The 26,083-nt window shown below is 32.9% G+C and overlaps 1 protein-coding gene across 11 annotated transcripts in view; it reads left to right on the top strand.

Moving 5' to 3' along the window:
- MDGA2 (MAM domain containing glycosylphosphatidylinositol anchor 2) overlaps nucleotides 1-26,083 on the top strand; it is an 811,975-nt gene that overhangs the window by 416,335 nt on the left and 369,557 nt on the right. For 9 of the 11 annotated variants that reach the window (XM_007473236.3, XM_056820917.1, XM_056820920.1 and 6 more), the window contains one exon: nucleotides 2,929-3,198. The exons of the other annotated variants lie outside the window; for them this stretch is intronic. In XM_007473236.3, coding sequence (XP_007473298.1) covers nucleotides 2,929-3,198 — 270 coding nt within the window. The remainder of the gene's footprint in view (nucleotides 1-2,928; nucleotides 3,199-26,083) is intronic. 11 annotated transcript variants of the gene reach the window in all.

Genomic DNA, 26,083 nt, shown 5'->3' with positions numbered 1-26,083 from the left:
GGAAGAGTTAAAACAGAGCAAGAAAACTATAGAACAATCCCCCTAATTGATATTGATGCAAAAAAATTTAACTAAAACACTAGCAAGGAGATTACAGTGTTGTATCACAGGGATCATATGTCATGATCAGGTGGGTTTAATGCCAGGAATGCAGCGATAATTCAGTATTAGGAAAACCATTATCAGAATTGACCATATCAAAAACAAAGCTGACAGAAATCATACTATTATTTCAATAGATTCAGCAAAAGCTCTTGACAAGGTACAATAATCATCCCTTATAAAAATATTAGAATTAGAAAACATTGAAATAAATAAAGCTTCCCTTAAAGTGATAAATGGCATCTATCTAAAACCATCAACAAGCATTATTTATAATGAGGATAAACACCCTTCCCAATAAAAATAGTGAAGTGGTGTCCATTAACACCAATGTAGTTTAACATTGTACTAGAAATGCTAAATATAGCAATAAAAGTAGGAAAAGAAGTGAAAGGAATTAGAATAAGCAATGAAGAAACAAAATTATCCTTATTTATATATGACATATATCTAGAGAATCAACCAAAAATACAATAAATTATTAACAACTTTAGCAAAGTCACAAGATGCAAATAAGCCCACATAATGCATCAGCATTTCGTTTTACTATCAACAAAGTTAAACAGCAATAAATAGAAAAAGCAACTCCATTTTAAATAATTAAAGAAAATACAAAATTTAACCTACCAAAACAAATCTGGTTACCAAAACATGAACACAATTACATAACACTTATCATATATATTAAGTCAGATAAACAATTGGAAAAGTATTAATTGCTCTTGGAACTAATAATAAAAATGGCAATCCAATGTAAATGAATTCTCATTAGATTTTCATTAATGATTATTAATAATAAATTAATAGCAACTAACTGTTTGCTGATTGAATTAATTCATTCATTCAATTCCAGACTGAACCATCAAAAATGTATTGTATAGAAATAGAAAAAAGTTATAAAATTCATCTGGAAGAACAAAAGTCAAAGACTATCAAGGGAGTCAATGAAAAAAAAATATAAAGGAAGGAGGCCTATCTGTATCAGATCTCAACAAGTAAATAAAAAGCTATAATGATCAAAACAATATGGTACTAGCTAAGAAATAGACTAGTGAGTCAATGGAGTTGATTAGGTAATCAACATGTGGTTGTCCATATTTTGATCTAATTTTCGGGGGTAAGAACTCACCATTTGGTAAAAACTGTATGGAAAACTGTAAAACAGTATGGCAGAAACTCAGCATAAACCATTTTGTACTAACAAAATCACTGAAACCAAGATTAGAAAGGAAACAACAAATTTTGGGGGAAATTTTGTAGCATGTGTCTCTGACAAAGACCTGATATCTCTAATAAATAGAGAATTAAGTCAAATTTATAAAAATATAAATCATTCTTTAATTGGAAATTTGTTAGTGGATAAGAATAAGCAGTTTGTAGAGGAAGAAATTAAAACTGTCTATAGTCAAATGATAAAACACTCCAAATTACTATTGATTAGAGACATGCTAATTAAAACAACTCTGAAATACTCACACACCTCAGATTGGCTAACATGACCAAAAAGGAAAATGATAAATATTGGAAATGTGTGAAAAATTGAGACACTAATCCTCTACTGGTGGAAATGTCAACTGATACAACTATTTTGAAGAGCAATATGCTCAAAGGGCTATAAAACTATGCATACTGGGTCTGTATCCCAAAGAAATCAAAGATAAGGGAATAGGACCTGCTTTTATCAAAATAATTTTAGCAGCTACTTTTATAGTGTCTGAAAATTGGAAACAGGGATTGTTAATCACTTGGGTAATGGATGAACAAATTGTGGTAAATGGTTATAGTGGAATACTATTCTACCATAAGAAATGATGAACAAATATCAGTTCAGAAAAACTTAGAAAGATGAACTCATGCAAAATGAATTTTGATCAGAACCAGGAGAACAATGTATAGTAATATTGTATGATGACCAACTGTGAAGTATTAAACTATTAACAACAAAGTACATTTTCAAGTTACCCACAAGGCATTAGTAATGGAAAATGCTAACCAAAGCCACAGAAGGAACTATTGGAATCTGATCAAAGTATGCCATCTTCCACTTTATTTCCTTCTCGAGTATTTTATTTGTACATATGATGTGTCTCCTGTCATAGCATGAATGATATGAAAATATTTTATTGATGAAAGCACTAGTTTAATCTATATCATACTATTTACCTCCTTGGGAATGGAGGAAAGGGAGGAAAGGAGAAAATCTGAATTCTAAAATGTCAAAAATTGTTTAAAATTGTTTCTTTATGACTTTACATATAGACATTTTGGCATTTGCCCTCTTCTGAGTGTACATTTTTGTCTTCCCTGTTACCATCTGAAAAGTTGACTCAGAAAAACAGGTAAATTTTCCAACAGATTGGGAGGGATGCTTTTGGTGAACTTATGAGAAGATATGGACAAGAGTCTCCCTGGATAGGGAGGAATGGATGATTTGTGAGCTACATATACACATTGATGGGGTCATAGATTCATTTGAATATTTTAATATTTATCCTGAAACATAAAAGAACAGTTAAGTAAAAAGTTTTTGTAAGTTTAAAAATACTTTAATATTTTTGTAGAAATAATTTTAAATGTCATACTTCAGTAATAATTTTGATTTTTTAATTTTTGAAGTAACATTTATGTAGATATATATATTTGTTCATACTGATTTTAAAATTTAAAATTTTAATTGAATTTAAATTAAAGCTGTGCCAAAGTAATTTTTGGAAAGGGTAGCAGTATTTTTAAGACATAATTTAAATAAATAAACTCTAACTATGAAACCTATGAGAAAACTTTAAAAATAAATATATGCTCTATTTTTTTTGTTTTGTTTTTCAGCTTCTCCATCCATTAAACTCCTGGTGGATGATCCCATAGTTGTAAACCCTGGAGAGGCGATAACTTTAGTATGTGTTACAACAGGAGGTGAACCAACCCCTACTCTTACCTGGGTTAAATCCATTGGGAATCTTCCTGAAAAGACTGTACTGAATGGAGGAACTTTAACAATTCCTGCCATCTCATCAGATGATGCTGGTACTTATAGCTGCATTGCCAATAATAATGTGGGAAATCCAGCCAAAAAATCCACCAGCATCATAGTGAGAGGTAAGTTTGACTAGAGAATTAAAATTTTACTTCCCAAAGAATTGAATTTTCAAAAAGTAAATGGAGGAAGGAGAAGAAATACACATCTTTATTTAAATAAAATGTACATATATAAAAAATTTTGAAAAACCTTGTATTTTATTAAGGGTTTCATAAACCTTTTAATCTTTTAAAAATCATAATAATATAGTAGTGATATAAATGCATTCATCAAAAAGTCAATAAATTTCAAATCAATTACTTCCTGAATAAGATGTGCATTTCCTGAATAAGGATTAATTCTTTTTATCCTGAGTCTTCAATTGCATCTTTGATGTCTTCATTATTCTTGCTAATGACAAGTTTTACAGCAGAATTTATAATCAAATTGTGTTAGCAAACTTTGGCTTGGTCTTAATCTAGATTTTAAAAGGTAAAAGAAGGCGATCAGAGGAAAAATGGTCTTCTTGAGAGAGAAAACACTAGAAGCTCCACAAAGATCCTTCTGATGGAGATCATTGAGAAAGTAGAGATTTTCAAAATGACCAACTTGAAAAGAAGTTTGTATATTCATGTGATCTAAACATGAAACCACACAGAGACATAAAATAAGAGATTATCATCAAGAAAATGGGGGGGGGGGAGGGAAGGCATTTGGAAACTTTAGTGAACCCAAGCATCTCCCTTAAGAAAAGGTCCAATATTATACAGGCTTTCTTGTTTGTAATCTATGAAGAGTTGAAATAGTTTCAATTAAAGAATGGAGATTTACAGAATAGATGTAAATATATTACAGACAAGAAATTATAAAGAAAGAAAAGAAAGGATATCATAAAAATTATGAATAAACAAGAAAATCATTTTGTCACATGGCAAAAGCGAAGGATAACCGAAATACAGTCTCTGTGCCCTCTTGGTATTTTCATGTTAAAGAATGGCTCCACAGAATATTGGGCAGAATAATTGTAATGAATTTATAGAAAATAGTTAGATGTCACACAGGAAATGCAGGTGTTACATTGTTCAAGGAAAAACTGCAAATTATTAATATCAAAGACTCAATTGAATGCTGAAATAATAAATAAAGCCTGTTTTTTCCCCTAATAGCATGTGTATGCAGAAAAAAAACAAATTTTCATATACATAGGTAAAAAACTCCCCAATGTTGAAATATATATATATATATATATATATATAAGTGAATGCCTCTAAGTTGAATCTGGTTTATCAAATCAAAAGTGACACACTGTTATAATAGCAATGCTAATCTAATTTTAAAATATTTTTAAATGTTTCCTAATTTAATTAATTTTTTTAAAATTTTGAATTCTCTGCCTCCTTGTCTGTTTCCCTCCTTCCTCAATCCTTAGGGAAGCAAGTAATTTGATATCAATTATACACAAAAAAATCAAAATACATTTCCATATTATCAATGTTGCAAAAAAAAAACACATGAATCAAAAAAAAGTAAAGGAAATATGCTTTAGTTTGTACTATGAGTTCATCAGTTCTCTCTCTGGAGTTGGATAGAAATTTTCATCATGAGTCCTTTGGAATTGTTTTGCATCATTGTTTTGATCAGAGTTGTTAAGTCTTTCACAGGAAATCATTGTTAAAATATTGCTGTTTTTGTACAGTGGTCTTCTGGTTCTGCTGACTTTGTTTAATTTCATTTAGACTTTCTGAAATAATCCTGCTTGTCATTTTTTCCTAGTAACATTTAATTGTGTTTTCCCAATAACATTAGAAACAATTTTTGACATTTGTTTCTGATATTTTATAACCAAAATTCTCTCCTTCCCTCCTTCCCCAAGATGATAAGTAATCTGAATAAGTTCTACATATGCTATGCAGATCATATATCCATATTATTCATGTTTTGAAAGACACAACATGCATGAAAGAAAATATTCAGGAGGGAAATAAAGTGGAAAATGGTATGTTTTGATCTATGTTGAGATTCCATCAGTTCTGGTTCCAATAGTAGATGGGATTTTTCATTAGGAGTCCCTTAGAGTGGTCTTGGGTCCTTATATCAGGGATAATAGTTCAGTCATTCCCAGCTGATCATCATGCAATATTTCTGTTACTGTGTACAGTGTTTTTTCTGGCTCTGTTTCACTTTACTCCTTTCTTTTTTCTTTTAGTGCTTATTCTGTGGAGTTATTTTTGGTCACTGGTAGGGTGCATTAGGAGGGTGAGAAAGCTTCATGCCCTAATCCTCCATATCCCTACAGTGTATTCCACAGTGTCGAAAGTGCATATTTTCATCATTGTTCAGTAAGGTGATTTCCGATAGTTTTCTTTCTGTTTTTATTCTTCCTGATTTACTTCTTTGGGGAAGCAGGAAACATCTATGTGTTTCCAAAGGCATTTTGAAGGAATCTACTTCTTTTTCCAAAGAATTTCAACTCATATTTGAATTAATTATTCTTTAAATATTTGGCTAAATTCTCTTGAAAATCCATTTGACCCCGGAGATTTTTAAAAGAAATTCATTGGTAGTTTGTTTGATTTTATTTTTTGAGAAGGGGTTGCTTAAGTATTTTATTTTCTCTTCTATTAATCTGGGAAATTTATTTTTTATTATATTGATCCATTTTGCTTAGCTTGTCAACTATATTGGCAAATAATTGGGCAAAATTACTCTTAGAAATTGTTTTAATTTCCTTTCCATCTGGTTCTGAATTTGTACTTTTCATTTTTGATATCACTAATTTGTTTTTGTTTTTTTTTCTTTTTTAGAAAAATTAATAAAATTATCAACTTTATTGTTTTCTCCCCTAAAACCAGCTCCCTGTCTTACTTATTAATTCAATGATTTTCTTATTTTAAATTTTATTGATCTCTCCCTTTATTTTCAAGATTTCCAACTTTGTATTTAATTGAGGATTTTTAATTAGTTGTTTTTCTGTTTTATTTTAGTTGTGTGTCCAATTCTTTGGTCTCCTATTTTTCTATTTTGTTGATGTAAGCATTTAGAAAAATACATTTTCCACTTAGTACTCCTTTGGCTACATCCCATAAAATTTGATACATTGTCTTCTTATTTTCCTTCTATTTAATAAAATTACTAGTTATTTTGATGGTTTTTTGACCCACATATAATCTTTTTTTTAAACCCTTACCTTCCTTCTTGGAATCAATAGTGTGTATTTGTTCCAAGGCAGAAGAGTGGTAAGGGCTAGGCAAAGGGAGTCAAGTGACTTGCTCAGGGTCACACAGCTAGGAAGTGTCTGAGGCCAGATTTGAACCTAGGACCTCCCATCTCTAGGCTTGGATTTCAATCCACTGAGCCATCCAGCTGCCCCCCCCACATATAATCTTAAATTATTATTTAGTGTCAAATTAATTTTTAGTCTTTTGTAATCTTTTGTTGAATGTAATTTTTATTTAATTATATTCTTAAAAAGGAGTCTTTAATATTTCTGCTTTTCTGCATTTGGTTGAGAGACTTTTATATCTTATTATATGATCAGTTTTTGTGAAGGTACCTTATAATTCTGAGAATAGAGGTTTATTCAACTTTATTAAGAGTTTTATCAAATGCAACTTTTCTAAAATTCTATTCTCCTTAACTTTTTGGTTTATTTTGTGGATGTATTTGTCTAGTTCTCAGAGGGGACAGTTGAAGTCCCCCATTAGTATCATTTTACTCTTATAATGCATAAAACATCATTAGGAACTTGGATGGTATGCCATTTAGTGCACATGTTTAATGTTTCATATTCCATCATTGTCTGTAGTAACTTTTATTTTGATTAGATTTTTTATTAGATATTTTTACCTTTGCTTTGTCTGATATCATGATTTCTACCCCTCCTTTTTCTTGCTTAACCTGAAGTTTAAAAGATTCTGCTCCAGCCTTTACATTTTTTCTGTTTATGACTCCATAATTCAATGTTTCTTGTTGATAATATATTGTGGGATTCTTGTTTTTAATTCACTCTCCTATATTCTTCCTTTTTGTGATTGAGTTCATTCCATTCACATTCACAATTATGATTACTAACTCGGTCTTTTCCTCCATTTTTCCTGTTTATTCTTCTCTCTCTCTCTCTCTCTCTCTCTCTCTCTCTCTCTCTCTCTCTCTCTCTCTCTCTCTCTCTCTCTCTCTCTCTCCCTTCTCTTTCATTTTATCTCTCTGTCTCTGTCTCTCTTTCTCTGACTCTCTCTCTTTCTCCTTTCAGCCTTTCCTTGTTCACAAATATATTTGTTTCTGACCACCACTTCCCATAATGTGCCTATCCTTTTATTCATCCTCTCTCTCATGCTCCCACAGCCACTACCACCACAATGTCATTATGGTTTAATATAGATTTCTATACCAAACTGAGTGTAGATTTTTTCCCTACTCGTCCATCTTTCCCTCTTTTATAATTAACACTTTTGTACCTCCTCATGTGAGTTAATATACTACCTTCTATCTTTCCTTCTCTCTTCTCCCAGTGTGTAATTCTTTCCTATCTCTTGATTTTGGGGGGATATAAACCCATCCTATTCTGCTTGCTTACCTACTTCTTTCTATGTGTGCATCTTCTTACTTCCCTAATCCTGATAAAGTTCTTAAGGTTCTTAAATACCTTAAGTATCTTAACTATATCACTTTCCATGTAGTAATGACATGCTTTTACTTTCCCAGACCCACCTGGACACCTTGCAAGCTGAACTACATGTTCCCCATTTAAACAGATTTGTACTTCTGATTTTCCATGCTGCCTTTGGCAGGAAAACTTTTACTCTGTCTTGTTTGTTCTACCACTTCAGAATTTATTTTGAGGTATTTTTTAAAGTTGTTTGGAAATGGGTTTGAGTAAGTGTTGAGCATTCCTTTCTTAATCTACTGTCTTGGCTCACTGAATCAGAACTCTAGTAGTCATTTCTTATAGGACAATTGTATTCCATCACAATCATATACCAGCCATTTCCCAATTGATGAGCATTCCCTAAATTCCAAATTCTTTGCCCTCAAAAAAAAAGAGCTCATGAGTGTTTTTGTACAACTCATCTTTGTACAAACAAATCTTTTCCTCTTGTTAAAAGTCTCTTTGCAATATAGATGTAGTAGAGATATGGCTGAATCAAAAAATATCCACAATTTTTATAGCCCTTTTGGTATCAAACTGCTCTCCCAAATGATTGGACTAGTACATCCCTTTCACTATTTATCATTCATTTTTCTGTCACATTAGTCAATTTAATGGATGTGATATAGTATCTTAGAAATTGTTTTAGTTTGCATTTCTTTAATCAATAGTGTTTTAGAGCAATTTTCATTTAGTTTTTATTTCTTCTTCTGAAAACTATACATATCCTTTGACCATTTACCAGTGGAGCTCTTAATTCACAAATATGGTTCAGTTCAACATTGTTAAGTTCCACATCTTTGAGAAATTAGGCCTTTCTTACAGAATATGGCTATAAATTTTCCCGAAGTTTTCTGCTTTCTTGGATGCCTAATTTGTGTGTGTGTGTGTGTGTGTGTGTGTGTGTAAAATCTTTTTAATTTCATGTAATCTTGAAATCAAAGTTACCCATTTTGCTTCCCATCATCCTCTTGCCTGATTATCAACTCTTCCCTTATCCATAGATCTGACACATAGATTTTTCCATGTTCTCTTCATTTTGTAATATCTCTCTTTTTATCTAAATTAAGAATATTAATCAATTAAGTATTTCATAAAGTTGTCTTTCACACAGATCCTCATTGAATTCTCAAAAAAATTTATTTCATAGATAAAAAAGATCTCCAATTCATAGATGAAAGTCTAAGATAGGTAACACATCCAAGGTCATGATATTATAAATCTAGGGCTTTCAGAGAACTCCAGGAACATTTACATCATGTTTTTCATTTTATAAAAGATGAAATGGTGACATGTATTTTTGGGTCAATTTCAAACATTATTCCTTGGTTACAAAAATCATTTTCTATTCCTCCCAACCCTCCCCCAACCCCTCTCACAACTGATGCATAATTCCACTGGGTATTACATGTGTCCTTGATCAGAACCCATTTCCATGTTGTTGGTGTTTGCACTAGGATATTCATTTAGAGTCTATATCCCCAATCATATCCCCCCTCAACCCATGTAATCAAGCAGTTGTTTTTCTTTGGTGTTTTTACTCCCACAGTTTTTCCTCTGAATGTGGGGAGTGTCCTTTCTCATAGATCCCTCCAAGTTGTTCAGGATCATTGCATTGCCACTAATGGAGAAGTCCATTACTTTCAATTGTACCACAGTGTAGCAGTCTCTGTATACATTGTTCTCCTGGTTCTGTTCCTTTTGCTCTGCATCACTTCCTGGAGGTTGTTCCAGTCTCCATGGAATTCCCCCACTTTATTATTCCTTTCAGCACAATAGTATTTCATCACCAACATATACCACAATTTGTTCAGCCATTCCCCAATTGAAGGGCATTCTCTCATTTTCCAATTTTTTGCCTCCACAAAGAATGCAGTTATGAATATTCTCATACATGTCTTTTTCCTTATTATCTCTTTTGCGTAGAAACCAAGCAGTGCTTTGGCAGGGAAAAAAAGGCAGACAATCTTTTTAGCAACAAATTGCCCTCCAGAAACATTGGATCAATTCACAACTCCACCAACAATCAATTAATGTCCCAAATTTGTCACATCCCCTTCAGCATTCATTACTTTCCTTGGCTGTCATGTTAGCCAATCTGCTAGATGTGAGGTTCTTTTGATTTGCATCTCTCTGATGCAGTTCTTTTGATTTGCATCTCTCTGATTATAAGAGATTTAGAACTCTTCTTCATGTGCTTATTAATATTTTGTATTTCTTTGACTGAAAATTGCCTATTCGTGTCCATAACTGATTTATCAATTGGAGAATGGCTTGAGTTTTTGTACAATTGATTTAGTTCTTTGTAAATTTGAGCAATTAGACCTTTGTCAGAGGTTTTTGTTATGAAGATTGTTTCCCAGTTTGTTATTTCCATTCTAATTTTGGCTACATTGGGGTTTTTTGTACAAAAACTTTTTAATTTGATGTAGTCAAAATTATTATATTTTACATTTTGTGACTCATTCTAAGTCTTGCTTGGTTTTGAAATATTTCCCTTCCCAAAGGTCTGACATGTATACTATTCTGTGTTCACATAATTTACTTATAGTTTCCTTCTTTATGTTCAAGTCATTGACCCATCCTGAGTTTATCTTGGTGTAGGGTATGAGGTGTTGATCCTAGCTTAATCTCTCCGATACTGTCTTCAAATTTTCTAAGCAGTTTTTATCAAATAGTGGATTTTTGTCCCCAAAGCTATTACAAAGCTTGTCATAGACTGTTTTTCTGAGGTCACTTACCCCAAGTCTATTTCACTCATCCTCCTTTCTGTCTCTTAGCCAGTACCCAATTGTTTTGATGACCACTGCTTTATAGTATAGTTTGAGATCTTGTACTGAAAGGCCACCTTCCTTCACATTTTTTTTCATGATTTCCCTGGAGATCTTGATATTTTGTTCTTCCAAATGAACTTTGTTATGTTTTTTTCTAATTCAGTAAAAAAGTTTTTTGGTAGTTTGATTGGTATGGCACTAAATAAGTAGATAAGTTTGGGTAGGGTTGTCATTTTTATTATGTTATCTCATCCTACCCATGAGCAGTTAATGTTTTTCCAATTGCTCAGATCTAGTTTTAGTTGGTGTGGAAAGTGTTTTGTAGTTGTAGACCATCATATCATCCACAAAGAGTGATAGCTTTGTCTCATTATTGCCAATTTTAATACCTTCAATTTCTTTTTCTTCTCTAATTGCTACTGCTAGTGTTTCTAGTACAATGTTAAATCTTATTGGTAAGGCTTCTAGTTTATCCCCATTGTACATGATGTTGGCTGATGGTTTTAGATAGATACTGTTTATTATTTTTAGGAAAGACCCTTGTATTACTATACTTTCTAGTGTTTTCAATAAGAAGGAGTGTTGTATTTTGTCAAAGGCTTTTTCTATGTCTATTGAGATAATCATGTGATTTTTGTCAGTTTGCTTGTTGATATGGTCAATTATGTGAATAGTTTTCCTGATATTGAACCATCCTTACATTCCTGGTTTAAATCCCACCTGATTACAATGAATAAACCTTTGGAACACTTGCTAGAGTCTTTTTGCTAGTGTCCTATTTAAGATTTTTGCATCTATATTCATTAAGGAGATTGGTCTGTAGTTTTCTTTCTCCATTTTTGACCTGCCTGGCTTTGGAATCAGTACCATATTTGTGTCATAAAAGGAATTTGGTAGAAATCCCTCTTTGCTTATTATGTCAAATAGTTTGTATGGTATTGGGATTAACTCTTCTTTTAATGTTTGATAGAATTCACTGGTGAATCCATCAGGCCCTGGGAATTTTTTCTTAGGGAGTTCTTTAATGGTCTGTTGGATTTCTTTTTCTGATATGGAATTATTTAAGAATTCTATTTCTTCTTCTGTTAATCTAGGCAATTTATATTTTTGTAAATATTCATCCATGTCACCTAGATTGGTATATTTATTGCCATATAATTGGGCAAAATATTTTTTAATAATTGCCTTAATTTCCTCTTCATTGGAGGTGAGTTCACTCTTTCCATCTATGATAGAATTCATTTGGTTTTCTTCTTTCCTTTTTTTATTAGATTGACCAGTACTTTGTCTATTTTGTTTGTTTTTCAAAGTACCAGCTTCTAGTCTTATTTATTAGTTCAATACTTCTATCACTTTTGATTTTGTCAATTTCTCCCTAAATTTTTAGGATCTCTAATTTGGTTTTCTTCTGGGGATTTTTAATTTGTTTGCTTTCAAGTTTTTTGATTTGCATGTCTAAATCAATGACCTCTGCACTTCCTAATTTGTTAATATATGAACTTAAGGCATAAATTTTCCCCTGAGTACTGCTTTGGCTGCATCCCATAGAATTTGAAAGGATGTCTCATTATTGTCATTTTCTTCAATGAAATTATTAATTTTTTCTATGATTTTTTTTCTAAATGATTTTGGAGAATCATATTGAATTTCCAATTTATTTTTGATGTGGCTGTCCATGTACCCTTACTGATCATCATTTTTATTGCCTTATGATCTGAAAAGGTTGCATTTATTATTTCTACTTTTCTGCATTTGTATGTCATCTTTTTGTGACTTAGTATATGGTCAATCTTTGTGAATATACCATGTCCTGCTGAAAAGAAGGTGTATTCCTTTTGGTCCTTATTTATTTTTCACCATATATCTATTAACTCTAATTTTTCTTAGATTTCAGTCACTTCTTTTACCTCTTTTTTATTTATTTTTCTAAATTCGATAGTGGTAGGTTCAGGTCTCCCACTAGTATAGTTTTACTATCTATTTCCTCCTTCAATTCTACTAGTTTCTCCTTTAGAAATTTGGGTGCTATACCATTTGGTGCATACATGTTGATTACTGATATTTCCTCATTGTCCTCATTGTTCCTCATTCCTCATCCATTTATCAGGATGTATTTACCTTCCCTATCCCTTTTAATCAGGTCTACTTTTACTTTGACTTTGTCTGATATCATGATTGCAACACCTGCCTTCTTTCTATCAGTTGAAGCCTAATAGGTCTTGCTCCAACATTTAATTCTGACCTTGTGAGTATCTACCTACTCAGGTGTGTTTCTTGTAGACAACATATGGTAGGATTTGGGATTCTAATCCATTCTTCTATTCGTCTAGGTTTTATGGGTGAGTTCATCCCATTTACATTCAAAGTTATGATTGTCACTTGTGAATTCCCTAGCATATTGATATCCTCTCCTAGTTCTGTCCTTTCTTCTTTTGCTATGTCCTTTTAAATCAGTGGCTTACTTTTAATCCCCCTAATACCCTTCCTTGATATGTTTCCCTTTCTAGTCCCTCCCTTTTTGTTCTCTTCTTGTGTTTCTTTTTTTTTTATTTAGGGTCTGTTAAGTTCTTACCCCCTTCTCCTTCCCTTCTTTTAGTACTCCCTCCCCGCTACCCCCCTTAGTTTTCCCTTCTCACTTACCCTTTAGCATAAGATAGAATTCAATACCCCAAAGGATCTAGATGATCTTCCCTCTCAGAATTGATTTCACTGAGAGTAAGGTTTAAGTATTACTTATTAGCATTCTCTTCCCCTCCTTCTTATAAGAGTATTCTCCCCTCCCCTTCCCATGTGTATCTTTGTGTGAAAAAGATTATCCTATTTGTTTTATTTCTTCAAGTATTTCTTGGTACCATCTTTGATTTCCCCCCACCTTTTTCTTTTTCTTTTTTTTTTGCATATAATCTTATAACCCTTAATGCCCCAATCTTTACCTTTGAGTGATTCTTCTAATTATGGTTATAATGAATACAATTTTTGAGAGTTACAAATAGCATTTTCCCCATATATAAATATTTATAATTTGATCTAATTGTAGCCCTTAAAGAAGAGAGTTTGAATAAGAAAAAACATTTTCCCCTTTTCCCCTCTCTTTCTTTTTTTTAAAAATATATTTTATTTGATCATTTCCAAGCATTATTCATTAAAGACATAGATCATTTTCTTTTCCTCCCCCCACCCCCCCATAGCCGACACATAAATCCACTGGGCATTACATGTTTTCTTGATTTGAACCCATTGCTTTGTTGATAATATTTGCATTAGAGTGTTCATTTAGAGTCTCTCCTCTGTCAATCATTTTGAATTTCGGCGCCTTAGAAGCTTATAGTTTGAGATCGGTTGGGAAGGGTTTCCGGAGATCTGAACTTTAGCTTTCTCTAAGCCGCCATCTTGACCAGAAGTCAAATATCCCACTTCTATGTTCATAGATTCTGAAATTCTTTTACCTAAATATAATCTGTTTTCATTCCATATTGACTGTGCCCTCTGGAATTCTAATTCTATAGGCAACAGTCTTGACTTCTTGTATTTTTTTTTCCTTTTCCACTCTTACCTTCTGGCAATCATAAGGAGACCTGGATCTCTCCTGATGAGTCAGCCTCCCTGGCTATCCTTTCCAGTACTGACTCTTCCCCTTAGCTTACTTTAATCAGTAAGATAAGGAAGTTGTAATAATCCTTGATCTCCATTGCCACTTCCAGGTTCCCATTCAGTACCTGGTTCATAATTTCGTCCTCAGTTCTTATCATTATACTAGAGGAACTTCAATATACATATTGAAACATATACATATTCAAACACCCTAACAGTTCTTCACAGTATTGATTTCTTTTGACTCACTTAAGTAATATCCCCAAATGGTGAAATCCTTGATCTTGCCATAACCTCTAGCCCTCTTGCCATCTTGCCAATTGTGTCCTTCCAAGTTTCAGTCTTGCATAATTCATACCACCTTCGGCCTTCATTCCTACTTATGTAATGTTGAACAAAGGTGAGGAAGACAATGCAACCTTAAGGTCTAATTTCCCAAATATATAAGGAACTAAGTCAAATCTACAAATAATTGAGCCATTCCCCAATTGACAAATAGTCAAGGGACATGAATAGGCAGTTTTCACATGAAGAAATCAAAACTATCAATAAGCACAAGAAAAAGTGTTCTAAATCCCTACTTATTAGAGAAATGTATTAAAACAATTCTGAGGTACCACCTTATAAGAGCAGAAGCAGAACATTGTCCACAGAGACTGATACATTATGGCACAATCAAATGTAATAGACTTCTCTACTAATAGCAATCCAGGACAGTCCAGAGGATTTTATGAGAAATAATGAGATCCACATGCAGAGAAAGAATTGTGGGTACAGAAACACAGTAGAAAAAATAGGTTCAATCACATACTTTGTTGGGGAAATGATTAGGGTTTTGATGTTAAAAGAACACCTTATTACAAATATGAATAACATGGAAATAGATTTTGAACAATGATACATGTGTAACCCAGTGGAATGTTTGTCAGATCCAGGAGGTGGGAAGGAAGAGGTATGGAAAAAAATCATGAATCATGTAACCATGGAAAAATATTCTAAATTTAAAAAAAGAATGCCATTATCACCATTATTATTTTAATATAGTTTGAGAAAGTCTAACTATAACAATAACAAGAAAAAATCAAGGCCATTAATATAGGCAAAGAAAAAAATAATCAGCTTTTTTGTAGAGGTCTTGAAGGCTTACTTAGAGAATGTTAGAAAGTCAATTAAAATTTTAATTGAAATAATAGTTTAATGAAGGCTATACAAAACCAGATCAGTCATTAACATTACAATATGTTATCAACAATGTCCAACAAAAAAGATGTAAAAAGAGATATTTCATTCAAAACAATGCAATGTATGAAAATACTTGCCAGACTCATAAAGGGACTATATAGAAAAAAAAAACCCTCACAATATTCTTTATGAAAAATTTTATTGTTTTATTAATTAGAGAAATATTAATTCCTCATTAGTAGCCTGAGCTAATGTAATATATTTTTGGAATGCTACCTAAATTAATTTACCTTTAAAGTGCCTTTAAAATCAAACTATCAGAGGATTATTTTAAATAGATATAAAAAGAGCGAAATTTACCTATTAGAACAAAAGATCAGGAAGGGGGGCCTAGTGTTGACAGATTAAAATTACAGAATATTGTCAAAATTATTTGACTGGTACTAGTTAAAAATAGAGAAATTAATCAGTATAATCAGTAGAGCTTGACATATTGAAGCAAACATAGCTAGTAATCTATTATATGACAAATCTAAACAGGCAAGTCATAATACAGTAGTAAAAAGATTTTTTTGGACAAGAGCTATTGGAAATAATGTAATCTACCAGAAAATTAGACATAAACCAATGCCTTATGCCATATACCAAGTTTAACTCTAAATGGATACATGACTTGGGTTTTACTGGTTGCATTATAAACAAAGTATAAGAACAAAGAAGAAACTACCTTTATTATCTTTGAGTAGAGTAATGATCCATAACCTAACAAGGGATAGAGAGAATCACAGAATAAAAAAGAACAATTTTAATTTGACAAATTTGTTTAGATCTTGTCCTTTGAAAACTGGCTGTTCATGTCATTTGAATAGCTGGAGAATAGCTCATGTTTTTAGAAATGTAACTTAATTTCTTATACCTTTTATCTTGGAAGGGATATCTTTATCAGAGAAATTTTCAACAAAGATTTTTTTTACTAGTTAACACTTCAATTTAAATGCATCAATTTTGTTTTTTACAAAAACATTCAAAATTTGTGTAATTAAAATTAATTGGGGTAGGGGTCTAGTGTTTTTATTGTAGAGTCCAAAACAAGGTTTGCTAAGGGAGCTAAGATGGCAGCTTAGCAGGAGGAGCCTTCTGAATCTCCTTCCAACCAATCATTACAAAACATCTCAAAATGACAGAAATAAAAATTGAAAGATCAAAAGGGCTCTCCCTTAGGACACAGTCCTAAAAGTAGGCAGAGTTTGGGGTTTCCCACACTATAAAGGGGCAAAACTGCACTTATCAAAGGGCAATCACTCCTCCCTCACACCACCTGCTGTGCCAGAGTCAGAGCCAGGCAATCTCTAAATTCTCCAGGACTGGCTGAAAGCACCATGGACTTAACTTTGAGATAAGTGCAAGGTCTTGGCAGCAAGACTTGAGACCCAAGGCTGAGGAGTATGAAGGCTTGCAGCAGAACATATAACTTGTGTAGAAAGAAGGCTGGACACAACTGAGGAAGAAGGGGCTAGAAAGATAGCCTCAGGGCAAAATGCTTTAAAACTTACTACACAGGGGACATCACATCTGCCCTCACTTGGGCTTCTGACTGGGAAGGGGAAATACTATCAAGGCAAGACCCTGAAAGATAGAAGCTAAGAAAGCAATCAACATGCAGGAACCCCAACCCATTGGTGGTGAAAAGAATAAGTAGCAGCAAAAAAAGTTCTTGACCCTGGATAATTTCTATGGAGAAAAAGAGCAAACTACAAAAGCAACAGCAGAGAGTGACAAACAAGCAAACACATCCAAACTTTAAAAAAAAATGGAAATTGGTCACAAGTTCTTGAGGAACTCAAAAAGGAGTTCAAGATCTAAATAAGAAATATAGAAGAAAATGGGAGGAAAGGTGGGAAAGAGAAATGATAGTAATACTAAAAGAAAACAACAGACAAAGTTGCCCATATGGAAAAAGTGACACAGAAATCAAATAAAGTAATAACCAAATTGGAGACCTGAATTGACCTGCTGGAAGCCATGAAAAACAGGATAGACCAAACCAAAAAAGGAAAATCAATAGATCATAGCTGAAAAATCAGTCTTTAAAGACTAGAATTGGGCAATGAGACAGAAAATATTAATAAATCAAAATCAAAAGAATGGAAAAAAAGAAGGAAACATGAAATATCTCATTGAAAAGACAATTGACCTGGAAAACAGATCCAGGAGAGACAATTTGAGAATCATTAGTCTACTGGAAAGCCTGGAACAAAATAAAAGCCTTAACATCATATTACAAGAAATTATCCAAAAAATTTCCTTGATATTCTTGAATAAGAGGACAAAATAGACATTGAAAGAATTCATAAATCACTCCCCTACATTAAATCCCCAAAAGACAACCCCCCAGGAATGTTATAGCCAAATTCAAGGGCTTACAGCCCAAGGATAAAGTATTGCAAACAGTTAGGAAAAAACCAATTCAGATATCAAGGAGCCCCAGGCAGGATTACACAGGATCTGGCAGCCTTCACACTAAAAGATTGGAAGGCTTGGAATATGGTATTCAGGAAAGCAAGAGAATTGGGTCTAAAACTAAGAATTATCTACCCATAAAAACTGACTATATACTTTCAGGACAAAGTATGGGCATTTAACAAAGTAGAAGATTTCCAAGCATTCCTAAAGAAAAGTCCAGAACTAAATGGAAAATCTGATATCCAATTACAAAATTCAAGAGAGCCATAAAAAGGTAAACAAGAAAGATGGGAAAAAAATTTAAGGGCTTCAGTAAGGTCAAATAGATTATATTACCAAATGAACAAATGATACCTGTAATCCTTAACAATTGTATTCATTATCAGAGTAGATAGAAGAATTATTCATAGGCAGAGTATGTAATATTAAATTGTTCAAGTTGATATGTAAAAAAAATTGGGGAGGGGGACAAAAAAGGAGGATAGTACTGAGAAACATGAAATAAGAAGGAAAATTGGATAAATTATACCACATAAAGAGGGGTGAGGATAAATCTTACTCTCTGTGGAATCAGTTCTGAGAGGGAAAAACAGGTCTTTTGATGTAGAGGATTTTATCTTATCTTATAGAGAAGATGAAAGGAAATAAGGAAGGTGGTGTTTGGAGTGGGGACTATTAAAATGGAGGGAAAGGTTGAGGGCAATTAATAGACTGTAAAGAGAAATAAGAGGGGAATAAGAAGGGTTGAGGTGGGAAGGAAAATAAAATAAGGCTGATTGAAGGCAAAACATTGGTATAGAAGGAAACAATGAAAGAAGAAAAGGAAGGACTAAAAGAGGAAATTTTAAAAATGGGAAATACACAGGTGGTAATCATAACTCTGAATGTAAATGGAACAAATTCATCCATAAAATGGAAGTGGATACCAGAGTGGATTAAAAACCAAAATCCCACCTTATGTTATCTAAAAGAAACATACATGAGGCACACACAGGGTAAAAGTTAGAGGCTGTAGAGTAATTTATTAGGCATCAACTGAGAAAAAGAATGTAGGAGATGCAATCATGATATCTGACAAAGCCAAAGTAAAAATAGATCTTATTAAAAGAGAAAAAGAAAATAACTACATCCTGACAACAGACAGTATAAACAATGAAGAAATATTAATACTCAACATGTATGTACCAAATGGTATAGCATCCAGATTTTTAAAGGAGAAACTATTGGAGCTTAAGGAGGAAATGGACAGTAAAATTATACTAGTAGAGGACCTCAACCTTCCTTTACCAGATCTAGATAAATCAAACCAAAAAAATAAATAAGAAGTAAGAGATGTGAATGAATCTTATAAAAATTATAGTTATTAAGTAGATGGAGAAAAATAAATAGGGATAAAAATGAATATGCCTTCTTTTGTAATGGAGGGTGATTTTGGGGATGAGACCAGATGAATAGGTTTGGACCAGTATCAGAAGAATAACTGATTTGGGAAGGCCAACAGAACCAGTGTCAGTAGGTTGACTGTGGGCTGACAGGCTAACATATCCAGTCCAAACAGAGTCTGTCCTGAGGTAACAAACACAGACCGCTATATAACATAGATGGATGCTGGATTTATTATGAAAAGGAAAGGTGAAAAGGCCAATTTGGATATTCCCCAAATAATAACATTTACCTAAACCTCTGTCCAGATCTATATGTCTTGTCACCGGGAGTCATCACAGATTTTGAGCTAATCTAATCCTTACCTATCTGCCTAAAGACCCTAGTTCCTAATATAGATAAGCCTGAATTAACCCAAACCTCCCCCTTTTAATGGTAATAGAGGTAGTGAGTTTTGGAAATTTGGCAGGACAGGGCCCAAGGAGGGGTCCTATATCCAGAAGGACTCCAGTCCTAAAATTACTGACCAATGGTCCATATGGTTCAGGATCACATCAGAAAGCTCAGTAGATGATAATAAGTCATCAGGTAAGCAGGTAGGACGGGAAAGACAAGGTAGAAACAGCCACCAGGGGAAACCAGTCAGCCCTTCCAGGTCAAAGCAGAGAAAGACCCAACTCAAACCTCAATTAACTGTCTCACCCTTTTACTCCTATACTCTAAAATATTTTCCCTGCATCTGCATCTCCTTGCAGACCTACCTCACCTGTTCTCTTACTTATAACACTTTTTAACAGCACATGGTACATTCACAAAAACTGACCATGTACTAAGGCATAAAACATTAAAACAAATGCAGAAAAGCAGAAATAATAAATGCAACATTTTCTGATCATAATGCAATACAAATTATAATTAGTAACCATACATGGTGAGGCAAATAAAAATTAATTGAAAATTAAATAACCTGATTCTCCAAAACTGGTTGGTTAAAGAAAAAAATCCTAGAAATAATTAATGATTTAATTTAATAAAGGGACAATGAGGAAACAACATATCAAAATTTGGGGATACAGTAAAAGCAGTACTGAGGAAAATGTATATCCCTGAGTTCCCATATTAACAAAAAAGAGAAGAGGTTATTAACAAATTGGGCATGCAACTAAGAAAACTAGAAAAAGAACAAATGCAAAGCTCTTAGATCAAGATCAAATTGGAAAACCTAAAATTCAAGGAAAAAATTAATATAATTGAAAGTAAAAGAACTATTGAACTAAATAATAAGTCTATGAGCTGGTATTTTGCTAAAACAAATAAAATATATAAAGTATTAGTTAAATGGGAAAATTAAAAAAAATTAAAAATAAATACCAAAAAAAAGTATTAGTTAATCTAATTAAGAAAAAGAAAGAAGAGAACCAAATTAACAGTATCATGAATGAAAAGTGTGACTTCACTTCTAATGAAGAGGAAATTAGAACTATTTTGTCTAATTATATGGCAATCTAGGTGAAATGGATGAATATTAACAGAAGAGGAAATAGAATACTTAAATAATCCCATATCAGAAAAAGGAATTGAACAAGCCATCAAAGAAATCCTTAAGAAAAAAATCACCAAAGCCAGAGGGATTCACAAGTAAATTCTATCAAAGATTTAAAGATCAATTAATCCCAATACTCTACAAATTATTTGACAAAATAGGCAAAGAAGAAGTTTTACTAAATTCTTTTTATGAAACAAATATGGTACTGATTCCCTAGCCAGGAAGACCAAAAACAGAGAAGGAAAACTATAGACGAATATCCTTAATGAATATAGATGCAAAAGTCTTAAATAAAATGCTAGCTAAAAAGCTACAAGTTATCACAAGGATTATTCACTAGGACCAGGTGGGATTTATGCCAGGAATACAAAGATGGTTTAATATTAGGAAAAACATCCATATAATTGACCATAATGATAACCAAACTAACAGAAATCACATGATCCTCTCAATAGATGCAGAAAAGGCCTTTGACAAAAGACAACACCCATTCCTATTGAAAACAGTAGAAAGTGTAGAAACAGAAGGGCTTTTCTTCAAAATAATAAACAATATTTATTTAAAATCATCAGCAAGTATCATCTGCAATTGGGATAAATTAGAGGCCTTCTCAATAAGATCAGGATTGAAGCAGGGATGCCCATTATCACCACTACTATTTAATATTGTACTAGAAATGCTAGCAGTAGCAATTAGGGAAGAAAAAGAAATTGAAGGGATCAAAGTAGGCAATGAAGAAACTAAACTATCACTCCTTGCAGGAGACATGATGATGCCTAGGGAATCTAAGAAAATCAATTTAGAAACTAGTAGAAACAATCTTTAGGAAAGTTGCAGAATACAAAATAAACCCATGAAAATCATCAGCAACAAAGCACAGTACCAAGAGTTAGAAAGAAAATTGCCATTTAAAATTACTCTTAACAAGATAAAATACCTGGGAATATATTTGCCAAGACAAATTCAGGAATTATATGAACATAACTATCAAAACACTTTTCACACAAATAAAATTAGATCTAAACAATTGGAAAAATATCAATTTCTCATGGGTAGAATAAGACAATATTAAAAAATGATAATCCTACCTAAATTAATTTACTTATCCAGTGCTATACCTATCAAACTTCCAAAACACTTTTTTTTATAGAATTAGAAAAAAATATTACAAAGTTGAACTGGAAGGATAAAAGATCAAGAATATCAAGAGAAATCATGGAAAAAAAATGTGAAGGATGGAAACCTAGCTTTACCAGATCTCAAGCTATACTATAAAGCAGTCATCTTTGCAACTATATGATACTCACTGAGAGATAGAAGGGTGGATCAGTGGAATAGACTTGGAGTAAATAAAAGTAGCAAGATAGTGTTTGATATACCCAAAGATCCTAGCTTTGGGGACAAGAACCCATTATTTGGCAAAAACTGCTAGGAGAATTGGAAAACAGTATGTGAGGAACCAAGCTTTGATCAGCATCTTACACCCCATACTAAGATTAACTCAGAGTGGGTAAATGACTTAAATATAAAGAGTGAAATAATAAACAAATTAGGTGACCATAGAATAGTATATCTATCAGATCTATGGGAAAGGAAGGAATTTAAGAACAAGCAGGAAATAGAGAACACTACAAAATATAAAATGAATAATTTTGATTATATTAAACTAAAAAGTTTCTGTACAAACAAAACCAATGTGACCAAAATTCGAAGGGAAGCAACAAATTGGGAAAAAATTTTATAAGAAAAATCTCTGACAAAAGTCACATTTCTCAAATTTATAAGGAAGTAAATCAATTGTACAGAAAAAAATCAAGTCATTCCCGGATTGACAAATGGTAAAGGGACATGAATAAACAGTTTTCAGATAAAGGAATCAAAACTATCAATAAGCACATGAAAAAGTATTCTTAATCTCTCATAATTAGAGAAATGCAAATCAAAACAATGCTGAGGTTCAACCTTACACCTAGTGGATTAGCCAATATGACAGTAAAGGAAAATAATAAATGTTGGAGGGGTTGTAGCAAAATTGGGACACTAATGCATTGCTGGTGGAATTGTGAAGTAATCCAGTCATTCTGGAATGCAATTTGGAATTATGTACAAAGGGCTCTGAAAGAATTCATACCCTTTGATCCAGAAATACCACTGCTTGGTTTGTACTCAAAAGAGATAATAAGGAAAAATACTTGTACAAAAATATTCATAGCTGAGCTCTTTGTGATGGCAAAACATTGGAAAATAAAGGGTTGTCCCTCGATTGGGGAATACTATTGTGCTGTAAGGATTGATACTCTGAAGACTTTCTATATGAACTGGGAGAACCTCAATGACCTGATGCAGAGTGAAATGAGCAGATTCAGAAGAACATTGTACATAGAAAGTAAAACATTGTGGCACAATCCAATCCAATGCAATGGACTTTGCTATTACTAGCAATTCAACAAGCCAGGGTACTCTTGAAGGACTTGTGTTAAAAAAAATGCTATCCACATTGAAAGAATTAGAAGTAAAATGCAAAAGCAAATCATATAACATCACTTACATCACATCACATGTATATATGTGGATATAATTTGGGGTTTAGGCCCTTAAAAAATCACTTTAAAAATAACAAAAATGAATAATATGGAAACAGACATCAAGGGACAACCTTTGTTCAACCCAGTGGAATGGCTTGTTGGTTTTGGGAGGGGGAGGAAAATGAATCATGGAAACATGGAAAAATATTTTAAATAAATAAATATTTTTAAAGAAGAAGAAAAAGGTTTGTATCTGGGTTGATTTCTAGGATGATTGGACTAAATCACAGCTTAAAGAGAAGCGCATCAATAAGGCCTGTTTTCCTTAAGCTCTTCCAAGAACTGTTACTTTTCTTTTTTTCCACCTTTTGAAATCTTATGGATATGAGACAACCTCAGAGTTGTTTGTGGACTGGAGTAGTTTTAATAAATAATAAAAGGGTTGGGTTCAGTGAAACCTGAAACATATAAACTAATATATAGTGAAGTGAATATAGCCAGAACAGATTTATACAACCACAACAATATGAAACAACAAAATAACCTTGGAAAAACTCTATAATTATTATCAATGATTTTCTAGAACAACAATATTAATACACAGTGCCTACATCCTAATAGAAAGGTGATGGTTTTATGATGGAGAACAAACCCTTACCTTCCTTCTTAGAATCAATACTGTATATTGGTTCCAATGCAGAAGAGTGGTAGGCAGTTGGGGCTAAGTGACCTGCCCAGGGCCACAAAGATAGGAAGTGTCTGAGATCAGATTTGAACCCAGGACCTCCTATCTCTAGGCCTGGCTTCCAATCCACTGAGCTACCCATGTGGCCCCAAGAAGTACATCTTTAGAAAAGGTCATTATCATAATTTGAGTATGTCTATAATAAACATTGCTTTGCTTTGATTTTTCATTGGATGGCATAGGGTAGTATCTTAAGTTAAGTTCAGAAAGATATAGATTCCAAAAAGAAAAAGAAGGAAGATTAGAAATAATCACTGACTAGAGAGATAGCTTCTAAAGTTAATGTGGAATTTATAATATATTTTAAGTAACCTCTACATAGTAGAAATTTAGTTTCATATTCATGGATTTTTAGTTTGTGTGTGCATGTGTGCATACATATGTAATAGATACATCTGCATATGTGATAATTGTATGTGTACATGTATGTGTACACTTATATAATATAAGTACCTGTTTTACAAACTAGACACATTGCATATATGTGTATATATATGTAACATGAACATTAATAAATATATATGTGATTCTTATTACTTTCCTATTTTCTTATGATTGAATAGATATATGTGTATGTATATGTCTGTATATGTGTGAGATGACTGCTGTTTCATAATTAACAAATCTTTCATTTTAATTTTGTTTTATTTCCCCCATCTCCTGATCTTGACTACTTTTCAATTCTATTTTCCATGTTGCTTTTATCATATGCCATAAGTTTAATTATCATCTCTAAGCAGATGATACTTTTATCCCAATTTAACCCCCTTCCTGAGTTCCAACCTCATATCACCAATGCATCTTCAACATTTTGAATGAACTACTTTGTAGGCATCTCTCACTCAACATGTTGAAGACTGAATACATTATATTTCCCTACATATTTATGCTAGACAACTTCAACTGGGCTCTCACTGCTGCTTGGAAATCCTTCTATCCCTGCCCTATTAATCCACTATCCCACTCTCCATAGCAGATCTCCCAAGCTTTTATACCCTCTCAAACTTGCCATGGCTCCCCCTATCCCTACCCTATCAATTGAGAACCTTGCTTCATATTTTACTAAAAAAAAGAGTGAGGTCATTAGACACGTGTTCCCTTTTCTTCTCTCTTCTCATTCTATCACTCATATGGCTTCTGCTACTTTTTTCCTTTATCACACATTATATGATGAGATGGTCTTTTCTTTTCCAAGGTCAATCTCTTTATCTACTCAAGTGATCCTTTTGTTCTCTCTGTCATTCTTACTATCATTTATTTTTAAATTTTAAATTTCTTGCTATATCCTGGTTCCTTCCCTAGTATCTACAAACATTTACATGTCTTCTATGTCCTAAAAAATGCTCAATTGATCTCTCTCTATAACTGTTAATTATCTTCTATATCTCACTGTTCTTTGTAGTTAAGCTACTGGAAAAGGTCATCTAAAAAGTACTCTTTCTAAAATTACCAGTGATTTCTTATTTCCAAACCCTTATTCTTTCTGACCTCTCTGAAGTCTTTGACAATATTGGTCACCCTCTTCTTGATTCTCTCTTCTCTCTAAAATTTTTTAAGACCATGCTGTCCTGGTTCTACATCTCTATCAGACCATTCCTTCTCAATCTCCTTTGCTGGATCTTTGTCCAAATCATGTCTTTTAATTTGCGGTGTTCTTCAGATTTTCCTCTGAAGCTTCTCCTTCTATGTTTCCCCACTTGGTGACTTTATCAGTTGCCATGGATTTAATTTCTTTTTTTTTATTAAATTTTAAACATTATTTTATTTGGTCATTTCCATACATTATTCACTGGAAACAAAGATAACTTTCTTTTCCTACCCTCCCCTCCCCCTCCCACCACCTTTCCTGCTCCCATAGCCAACACACGATTACACTGGTTATTACATGTGTTCTTGACTCGAACCCATTTCCCTGTTGTTGGAATTTGCATTATAGTGTTCATTTAGAGTCTCTCCTCAGTCATATCGCCTCCAACCCTGTAGTCAAGCAGTTGCTTTTCATCGGTGTTTTTACTCGCACAGTTTATCCTCTGCATGTGGATAGTATTTTTTAGATCCCTGCAGATTGTTCAGGGACATTGCATTGACCCTAATGGAGAAGTCCATCACCT

The sequence above is a fragment of the Monodelphis domestica genome, chromosome 1 (genome assembly GCF_027887165.1).
Source record: "Monodelphis domestica isolate mMonDom1 chromosome 1, mMonDom1.pri, whole genome shotgun sequence".
Lineage (NCBI taxonomy): Eukaryota > Metazoa > Chordata > Mammalia > Didelphimorphia > Didelphidae > Monodelphis > Monodelphis domestica.
This window is presented reverse-complemented; position numbering and strand designations above follow the sequence as displayed.